Genomic DNA, 11,153 nt, shown 5'->3' with positions numbered 1-11,153 from the left:
CAAATCATATTGACGACGGAGATCAGCAGAGAGCCATACTCATAAGCATCGTGGGAACATCGACACACAGCTTGATGCAAAACCTCCTCAGCCCAGGAGAGCCAAAAGATAAAACTTGTTGAGCTTGTTGAAAGATTACTTCAATCCTAAACCGAGTGAAATCGTGCAGAGATACAAGTTCGATTCCCGTAATCGCGAGCATAATGAATCCGTAATGGAGTATGTGGCAGAGCTACGTCGGCTAGCTCAGGATTGCAAATACGGTGACCGCATCGTTTGTGGAATAGAGGATGATCGGATTCAAAGACGTCTTCTAGCAGAAACAGATTTAACATTTGACAGAGCATTGTCAATTGCTGTGGCATCCATCCATCCATCCATCCATCCATCCATCCATCCATCTTCAACCATCCATCCATCCATCTTCATCCATCCATCCATCTTCATCCATCCATCCATCCATCCATCCATCTTCATCCATCCATCCATCTTCATCCATCAATCCATCCATCCATACATACATCTTGCTCCATCCATCAATCCATCCATCCATCTATCCATACATCCATCCATCCATCCATCTTCATCCATCCATCTATCCATCCATCCATCCATCTTCATCCGCTAATCCGGTATCGGGTCTCGGGGGCAGCAGCTCCAGCAGGGGACCCCAAACTTCCCTCTCCCGAGCCACATCAACCAGCTCCGACTGGGGGGTCCCGAGGCGTTCCTAGGCCAGGTTGGAGATATAATCTCTCCACCTAGTCCTGGGTCTTCCCCGAGGCCTCCTCCCAGGTGGACGGGCCTGGACCACCTCCTTAGGGACCCCCCCAGGAGGCATCCTCACCAGATGCCCAAACCACCTCAACTGGCTCCTTTCGACGCGAAGGAGCAGCGGCTCTACTCCGAGCTCCTCTCGGAGGACTGAGCTTCTCACCAGATCTCTAAGGGAGACGCCAGCCCAGCCACCCCCCCTCCTGGGGAAACCCATTTTGGCCGCTTGTACCCTGGATCTGGTTCTTTGGGTCATGACCCAGCCTTCATGATCATAGGTGAAGGGTAGGAACAAACACTGCCCGGTAGGTCGAGAGCTTTGCCTTCTGGCTCAGCTACCTTTCATCACAACGGTGCGATAAACTGAATGTAATACACAATCCAGCTGAGACGTCAGCCATGCTGTTAATAATAGCCAGCTGTTGTAGCGTAGACACCACCATTATCATTTAAAAATGCTAAATTAACATGGATTAATATCTCATAATAGATCATTTACTCATTTATTTCATGTTGTAAATGTGCAATTATTTAAGTTTCTTTTAATCTACGATGGTTCATCCTCAAAAATCATTTAATACATTTCTCTTGAGCCGTTGACTGATTATTTTAACATTCTTGGTGTCTTCCCATTTAGACGTGTTATGTCGCGTGACGTCAGTGCTGTAATTATTAAGCAGGGATGATTTTGTGTTTGGATAATTTGTGTCTAAATGTGTTACACATTCAGACGGCAGCCACGTTCACCAAATTGCATGCTAACTACCGTGCAGCTGATGGTGAAATATGTAATTTCATTCCGCTCTTAATCGCACTAAAAAATGAAGATTAAGAGGATGAATTATTGATACAAGTTGGTGTTTAATCTTTTGTAATGAATAGTGGATTCGCTGGTTATGAATATTGCACGAGGCTTCGTAATTTGATAAATTTATTCCAATTTGCCCTTTTTATTTTGCCCTTTAGTCAAGGTTATGTTCATTTGGAACACACACACACACACACACACACACACAAATGAGTGTGTCTCCCTACACTCTACGCTTGGTCATTCTTGTGTCATCTTGTGTCACCGAGGTCCATAAACCAGTGGTGGAATGTAACTAAGTACATTTTCTAAAGTCCAAATGTTGAGGTATGTTACGTTCTCTAACGCTGCTCTGGCCTCTGTTTGGAAGAGAGCCATTTTGTGTGTTTTTTTATTTTGTGTTTCAGGTTTGCCACCCCTGAGGGCCTGATTGTCCACAAGTGTTACCAATCTGGTCATCAGCTGGCCTGCATAGAAGCTCCTGAGTTGAAGACACCGGCCCCTTCCTCTTTCCAACTTCCTGTCGTGCTGAGAGTGGTTGGTGTAGTTAGTACTCTCCGCTGGTGCATATGATTTGTAAACTGGATGACTTGTTATCTGAAGCTGGTAAGGGTTGTTTTAACCCCCTTTTTCTCCTGTTTTGTGGTTAGTCAGGGAGTTTAGCATTGTGTGTTTTGGTTTTCTCAATCTGTAGATCAGTTGCCATTTTGTTTCCAGGTAGTATGGGATTTTGGGTCATGACTTAATTAACTTGAGTGCTGACTTAGACTTTACTTGAGTCCCGACTTAGACTTTACTTAATTAACTTGAGTCCTGTCTAAGACTTTACTTAATTAACTCGAGTCTTAACTTAGACTTTAATTACCTTGACTCCTGACTTACTTTTATTAACTTGAGTCTTGACTTACACTTTACTTAATTAATTTGAGTCCTGACTTTAAATTTACTTAAATAACTTGAGTTCTGACTTAGACTTTACTTTATTAACTTGAGTCCTGACTTAGACTTTACTTAATAAACTTGAGTCCTGACTTAGACTTTACTTAATAAACTTGAGTCCTGACTTAGACTTTACTTAATAAACTTGAGTCCTGAGAAACACGTCTCAAATGACAGACTTGAAATTGGTTAAAACTATTTTGTACTTGGATAAGACATGTTTTGGATGACTTCAGTCTTAAATAACTTCAGAACTTGACTCTAATGGAGCAGAGAGCAAAAGAAAGCTCATGTCTCTGAAATCGCCGGGAGCCATTTTGGCTGTTAGCACCCACAGAGGGAGGATCTCGCAGGTTTAGTACTTCGCTGTTAGTTTACAGTAGGTTCCCTGTTCAGCTGCCCAGAACAGACATGATCTGAATTATTGAAAATATCATAGAAGTATGTGAAGCCAACAGGAATAATTCAGTTTGTTGTTTTGGAAGTGTTTTTTTCACGGATCAAAGCTTTAAGTGCAGGGGGAGATTCACACGGATAATCAACGGACTGATAATGTGCTTTGGCCAAGACACACACACACACACACACACACACACACACACACACAGCTGGTTAATGGCTGTCACTGTTGACTGATCACAGTGATCCGACTGCTGCAGCCCTAATTGCAGTTAAATAATCTGTAAACAACCACAGTCAGATCTTCTCTGAGGAAGAGGAGGAAAATAAAAAATAAGGAACAGGGAAGAGAAAACAAAAACTAAATGAATCAAATGAGACAGGAATCTGACAAAAAAACGGATGGATGAAGGTAAACGGAGAGAAAAGGAAGGTGTTGATGCATTAATTACAATATGGTTAATAATCATAACTTCAAACTCTTAACCGTCATGTTGTCCTCAGGTCAAATTGACCCGTTTTCCTATATCAATGTTCTTTTTAATTCCCCAAAATAACATGATTGATTCCACCCAACAGTCTTTGCCAAGTACAAATCTCTACTTTCATTAATTTTGGGGCGTCTTATTCAGTTTTGTAGCATTTGAAAACAAATGGAAGTGTTGTTGAAATAGTATTGAGTAAAAGTTGACATATTCCAGTCTGTGATTATCATCAACATCCATTCCTTTAATTTTAGTCTCAATAATTCCTAATTTCTGCTTTTCTAACTCAAACATTTTGTGTAATTTCCTATAAATGAGGTTTATTGACCATAAATTCCAAACATAACTGTGGAACTAAAGTTAATAAATTAGTGTTACGTAGTGTTGGAAACCTCAAGAAATGTCATAAACATTGAAAGAAAGAGTCAAAAGTGTTGAAAAAAGGCACAAAAACATAATAAAAAGTTAAAAACATCGAATAAAAAGCGTAAACAAAAGTGTTGATTTTTTAATTTTGACGGGAAGACGACACAAGGGTTAAGAGGTGAAAAAGGGCATGTGCCCCCAAGACAAGATATTTAAAAAAAAAAAACAGCTTTTAAATCTAGCAATCTGGTGTATTATGAGACAATAAGGCAATTAAGGAGGAGGACAGAATTATTAATATTTACTTGAGGCAAAAACATGTTTTATTAATTTTATTTTTGTTAATTCCAGCGTTTTCGCTCTTAAGTGACTTTTCTTTCTTATTTTTACGATTTTATTAGGAATTGTTTTTAACAGAATGAGCTGCAAACATGACTGAATTGGTCCCATTGTTTGCTATAAACTCTGCAAAACAACAGATGCGTGGTCTTATCAAAAGTACCACTAAAATATAAATTTATCTTAAATAACAACAAATTTAGATTAAGGAACAGCTTGATTATTGGCTATATATAGTCAAATTTAAATGATTTATTTAAAATGTAATAACAATAATGACTTGTTTCAGGGAAGACACCCCAGGTAATAAAGAACAGTGTTATCACCAAAACAGGTTTTCTGAAATTATGTTCCTTTTTAATGCATTATCTTGCTAAATATGTGCTAATTTGCATAAATTTCCAGAAAAGAAAATCTGAATATTGGATTAAGCCAAGTCCAGAGTGGCCAGAGCCAGAGTGAGCCGGGTTCAGGTGTTCTGATTTGAAAAAGTAGGAAAGAAAGTTGGTGAAGACTTAATTAATTAAAGTCAATTGTCCTCCAGTGAATGTCCACTCTGTGAAGAAAACGACATGAAGTTGGGGTTTAATTAACATGGCTTTGTTTAATGATCCGGAACCAGCCATTACAGGCTTTATAACCATTTTTAAGATCAAAATCCACTTTTAGGAATTTATAAATGAACGTCAACACTGCAGTGTGCAGAGTATTAACCCATCAACATTATTCTGAGTCTGAGCTGCAAAGATGCACAGGATGCGGTTTGTGAATGCACAAAAAAAATCCAAAAAATCTTCATTAAATCCGTATTTCAATACCTTGAAAATAGAGCCTCTCAGCCGGCCATGTCACAACACTTATATATGAACTTCAATATTCAATGTACAAAAATTCTCAAAATTAAATAGCAAAAGCACATCACACACATGTTATTATACACACAGGACTCAGGACCTGCCGCCCCTCTTTAGGAGACTTGTGGCAGGTCCTGAGTCCTGATTCCAACCGGAGAAGTGAACGTGAACACAGATTATGAACAATTATTTTGCCCCATGGTCACCAAAGTAAATATGGAAACCGTTCTTCACAAGCAACATATCTCCAGAACATTCTGACACCAAATTGGAAAATTTTAGACGGACACATCAGGAGAAAATTCACTTAGTTCTAGACCTGTTCCTGTCTCAGTCCCGAACTCTCGCGAGATCTGGCAACACAGGGACTCAAATAACGTTCATTAACGCCGTGACAAACTAATCTTCGGGATGCTAAATGTGTCTTTTAGCTGTGTAAATATCTAATAAATCATAGTAATATGATTTTTCAACCATCCAAACGATGTTCACTATACATTCAAACGAGGCCACGCCCCCTTCAGAGACAGGAAGTGTGCTCCCTGTAGTACAGAGGATCTTTGATTGCATCTAATTAACCAAGTACAGCAAATTAGCAGCAGCCAATGAGAACTGAGAAACCGTCAGGACGGTGAGTGACAATAGAAACGCTATGAAGAAGAACAAAGGACCCTGGATGAGAGAGAGAGAGAAAGAAAGAGAGAGAGAGAAAGAATGAAAGAGAGGAAGTCCCTGTGTGTGTGTGTGTGTGTGTGTGTGTCTGTGTGTGTCTGTGTGTGTGTGTGTGTCTGTGTGTGAGATAGAAAAAGAGAGAAAGAGAGAGAGAAAGATACAGAGAGACTGTGTGTGTGTGTGTGTGTATGTGAGAAAGAGAGAGAGAGAGAAAGATACAGAGAGAATATGTGTGTGTATGTATGTGTGTGTGTGTGTGTGTGTATGTGTGTGTGTCTGTGTGTGTGTGATCTAGGTATAGATACATTTGTGGGGACCAAAAACTGTGAATACTGTATACTTATGGGGTCCTGACAGCTTTGTGGGGACCAAAATGCTGGTCCCCTTAACGTTAAAGGGCTTTATGAGGACTAAGACTTGGTTTTAGGAGTAGGGTTAGAGTTAGGTTATGGTTAGGGTTAGGGTGAGGGTTAAGGTTAGGCATTTAGGTTTGATGGTTAAGGTTAGGGTTAGGGTGAGGGTTAAGGTTAGGCATTTAGGTTTGATGGTTAAGGTTAGGGTTAGGGTGAGGGAATGCATTATGTCAATGACTGGTCCCCACAAAGATAGGCAGACACGACTGTGTGTGTGTGAGTGTGTGTGTGTGTGTGTGTGTGTGTGTGTGTGTAAGAGAGAAAGAGAGAGAGAAAGATACAGAGAGACTATGTGTGTGTGTGTGTGTGTGTGTGTGTATCTTGTGTGTGAGAAAGATAGAAAGAGAGAGGGATAACAGGGATAAACTGGAGAGGAAATGGAAGGATGAAAGGATCCAAACCAAAGTTTACAAAACAAATAAAAAACAGATGGACGGAATAACGGCGCTCCGAGGCTAAAACAGAAAAATAAACAACCACCGTTAGACTCTTACCTCCAGGCCGTCTGATGGGCACGGAGACCGCCGATTGGCCGACGTGTCCACAGGGGCTGCGGAGGGCTGCTGCGATTGGCCGGTGCAGAGGAGGCGGGCCTGGATGCAGCGGAGGGCGCGGAGCATCCAGCCATGTTGGCGCCGGATCTGCCGCTGGAGCTGATCCCATTGGCTGGACACCATATGGAGGATCTCCTTCAGACCTGCAGGGCGAGGGACGCAGGGATGAACCAGGGGGGGAAGAAACGGAGAGATTCAGGAGCCAGGGAAGGAAAGTGAGGAAAAAAGAAGGATTCTGGTCGGCCATTTTCGAATTTTTCCTCTCCTATGTATCTGCAACGTTTGCATATGTTTGTGTGTCTCTAAACTGGAAAAAAATAAAAAATTTGACGCATGCGTGTGGAGCGTCACTTAAACGGCCCATTTGAGTGACATCCTGTTGTGTTATTTAACCCCCTAATGTAGCACGAGTATACCCTATATTTCGCAGTTGCGGTTTTCTGTCCGATCGTTTATAGATCTCGACGTTTCCGACTGACCTTGAAGGCAGCTTTGTTTCAAAGACAAAGAAAGAAAGAAAGAAAGAAAGAAAGAAAGAAAAGAGACGAGGGACTGAGAAAACATTCGGCTCCTGGGCCCTCGTGTTGTCTTTTCTCGTCAAAATTGAAAATCAAAAACATTTTTTTGACGTTTTTTATCAGTGTTTTTAACCTTTTTTGACGTTTTTTATCAATGTTTTTAACTTTTTCTAACATTTTTGTCCCTTTTTTCAAAACTTGTTGACTCTTTTTCAATGTTTGTCACTTTTTTTGAAGTTTTCAATCCTACGTAACACTAACTTATTAACTTTAATTTTACAGTTATTTTTGGATTTTATGGTCAATAAACCTCATTTATAGGATATTATACCTAATGTTTGAGTTAGAAAAGCAGAAATTAGGAAATATTGAGACTAAATTTAAAGGAATGGATGTTGATGATAATCACAGACTGGAATATGTCAACTTTTACTCAATACTATTTCAAAAACACTTCCATTTGTTTTACAATGCTATAAAATTGAATAAGACGCCCCAAAATTAATGAAAGTAGAGATTTGTAATTGGCAAAGACTGTTGGGTGGAATCAATCATGTTATTTTGGGGAATTAAAAAGAACGTTGATATAGGACAACGGGTCAATTTGACAACTACTAAGTATATTGTGTTGATAAAAGTTTTTTTTGTGTTGTGTTTGGTTTATTGACCATAAATTCCAAAAATAACTGTAACACTAAAATAAAGACTTAATAAGTGAGTGTTACGTAGTGTTAAAAACGTAAAAAAAAGTGACAAAAAAAAATGGGAATGAAATGAAAAATGGGAATATAATTTAATGTAATGTATCTCATCGGATTATGAATAAACAGATTGAACAGTTTGTTGTTGTGTTATCATAAACTAGCCAATCCAACAAGTCAGACAGAAGAAATACTTCAATATTTATACATCAGTCATAATTAATTACAGACGAGTGTTTTGGGATTTCTAAGCTACCTTCATCCGGGACTGTACTTAAATATCTTTTCATCTATTATCTTATCTTTTATTTGTTAAGCTTCCCAAACCTTAACAAAGGAGTTGATTTAAATCCAAATCACAATCTTTCTATGACATTAACAAAGTTATTATAACCTCTTATGTCTTTTCCCCAGTCTCTCTCTCTCTCTCTCTCTCTCGCTCTCTCTCTCGCTTTCTCACTGTGGCTGCAAAGAGTTTCGTGAAATATAAAACCATATTGGATGTTTCTTTCCCTCGCAGCGTCCTCTAGCCGCTGGCTCTCTTTTTCTTTCTGCTTTCCTATCTCTGTCTCTTTGTCTTTATCTCTCTCTGTCTCTCTTCAGGCTACATTGATATGTTCTCCTCTCTGAAGGTCATACAGTTAATCCAACTATTAATAATACATGCATCAGAGCTGGGGCTTCGTTATGGCCGTGTGTCGGTGTGTGTGTGTGTGTGTGTGTGTGTGTGTGTGTGTGTGTGTGCATACCTGATTGGTGGGAGGGGATTACTGTGAGCAGTGCTCTGCCTTCTTCCATGACACTCTCCTTTAGAGCGCTGTGGACGTCCACGTTCAGCTTGAAACTCTGAAAACACACAAAGATCATCATCATCAGTAGCCGGATCATTTTCTATTAAAAGGTAATTTCGCAATTTTTTTAAAACCTGGACCCCATTTTAACATGTTTGTGTGTCTAAATGACTGATGGAAACAACAACAACATTCAAAATCCCAGTTCCGTAAGAAGCAAGACGCGAAACGAGCTGCAATGTAACATTATTGGGCAATTGTGCACCTTCAATTTGCGTCCACTAAAAGTGCTGTTATTGCCACTGAGAGGCTTAGGTTTTTATTCTAAGTGTCTGACACCATTATGGAAAGGATCCCTACAGAGATAGATGTTTTGTTAAAGAGAAAGAGCCTTTTAGTTCAACATGAAACATCCCCAAAATCCATAAAGCTAATGGAATAAGAGAATAAGAGATAATAATAATAATAATAATAATAATAATAAGAGAAACGGAAAATGTTGAGAGTGCACGAGCTACAGGTCACGACCGACGACGTGCATTCCTCAAAACATCAGCAAAGTTATTTAAAGGTGACAGAAAGATTTAATATCCCAGTCTGTCAGTGCGGTCGGTGTTTTCAAAACGCACTTCAGACTGTAGAATGAGAAGTTGTGATTTTAAGTGGACACTCCTTATAAATGCACCTCTTTCCACCAATACTCCGTAGAAGCTAATAACTGTGATATAATTCACTGTAAGTGCGTGCGGCTGTTAGCGCTGATCTTTTTGAGTTGGAGTGTTTTTGCAACGAGACTCATGTGCCTAGAATTGAGGCCAATTTGGTCCCAAATCTATGCGTATTACCCAATTTAAATACGTTCAAATAAATAACACAGAAACACAGAGACGCCGTTCTCTTGGCAGTGCAGTTAGAGGGGCATTTACTTTGCAGCTACTCTGAGAAATAACACGGTTTCTTTCTTTATTTGTGCAGATTTACTGGCCTCCAAAGCAGTGTAATCCTTTTGCGTGCAATCACGTTGTATAACTCGTATCAACTTTGCTAGAATAAGACAGAGACACGTACTGCTCTAACATCTCCAGATTTAACTAAACATTTAGTAGTCTCAGAAATAATTGCAATTAATAGAATTGAAAATATTTCTCTCTTTATTCTTTAAATAAAGTACATTTTGAGGGAATTCAGAGAATAACACAAGTAGCCAGCCTATGACTAAACCATGCCTATTTATCATCACAAAACACTGTATTTTATTCCTATATTAACATAAAATTGACAAAACCATCAACAGTCGTATCCCTAAGGACTGATGTCAGCAGTTAATTGCGGTTAAACAAAGAAATAGCGACTACTTAACCCTCATGTTGTCTTCGGGTCAAATTTGACCCGTTTTCAAAGTCAAAATATGGGTGAATGTTCGAAAAAGCGTCAAAATCAATAAAAAAAATAAAAATACAAAATACAAAAACTTAGTAAAAACACTGTGTAAAAACCAACAAAACGTTGAGATAAGGGGAAAAACGTTTTCCTGGTCAAAGGGAAGACAACACAAGTGTTAAGAAATACTTCAATTAGACAATTAGGTAATAATTGTTATAGGTCTACATGTTTTTAATTGCTATTTGACATAATGAGAAACTACCAAACACAGAGTGGATGTAATAGACGGACAATCTCATACATGTATCTGTTTATAGGATCAATTAACCCTTGTAGGGTATTTAGGTCAAATTGACCCTTTTCAAATTTTTACAAGAAGAAAAATAGTATATTACATGTTTTCTACCCTAAAAATCAACGTCCGTTCCTTATTTCCTGTGATGAACATGTATTCCTGACTCAAGTCAGAACATTATTCTAGATATGACACTTTTTCCATAGTAGATTTTTAACATGAATTATAACCTTATGATAAAAACAAACCCCACTTCCATTTTTAATTATGTTCTATTACAGACTGATGCATTCCCTAAACAAATATGTTATCTCAGCTGTTGGAAATTGAGATAAAGACAATATTTGTTAACAGATTATGAAGTAAAATGTTATTTCAGAATTGTTTTTAAAACCCCAAATAAGTGACCAGAGGACACGAGAGGGTCCCGAAGGGGAAGACAACACAAGGGTTAAAACTTAGTGTCCCCCGCTGAGCTTCTCATGTTATGTTCAGAGGGTTTAGGACGGAGCACATCGTGCAGCAGTAGTTCACCTCCGTGCACTCGGCCCGAGACAGTCGTCCCTCCGAAGTGAGGGATTGACGGGCAACGGCATCAGTCAACGCATGACAAGGTCAGACCTCCACACCACCAATATTTATGGAGCAGGATGAACATAGCTGAGATGGATGGGATGAAGGTGTTTGAAACACTCTCTCACACACACACAGAGACACACACACACACACACAAGTGTGTCTGCCTATCTTGGTGGGGACCAGTCATTGACATAATGCATTCCCTACCCCCTAACCCTAACCTTAACCATCAAACCTAAATGCCTAACCTTAACCCTCACCCTAACCCTAACCTTAACCATCA

At 39.3% G+C, this 11,153-nt stretch overlaps 1 protein-coding gene across 1 annotated transcript in view; it reads right to left on the bottom strand.

Moving 5' to 3' along the window:
* Positions 1 to 11,153, bottom strand: part of akap6 (A kinase (PRKA) anchor protein 6) — a 158,542-nt gene that overhangs the window by 92,936 nt on the left and 54,453 nt on the right. The window contains exons 11-12 of the mRNA XM_034859174.1: positions 8,572 to 8,668; positions 6,544 to 6,746 (exon numbers count right to left, since the gene is read on the bottom strand). Coding sequence (XP_034715065.1) covers positions 6,544 to 6,746; positions 8,572 to 8,668 — 300 coding nt within the window. The remainder of the gene's footprint in view (positions 1 to 6,543; positions 6,747 to 8,571; positions 8,669 to 11,153) is intronic.

The sequence above is a fragment of the Etheostoma cragini genome, chromosome 20 (assembly GCF_013103735.1).
Source record: "Etheostoma cragini isolate CJK2018 chromosome 20, CSU_Ecrag_1.0, whole genome shotgun sequence".
In the NCBI taxonomy this organism is placed as follows: Eukaryota; Metazoa; Chordata; class Actinopteri; order Perciformes; family Percidae; genus Etheostoma; species Etheostoma cragini.
Note: the sequence above shows the minus strand (reverse complement) of the source record. Positions and strands in the feature narration are given on the sequence as shown.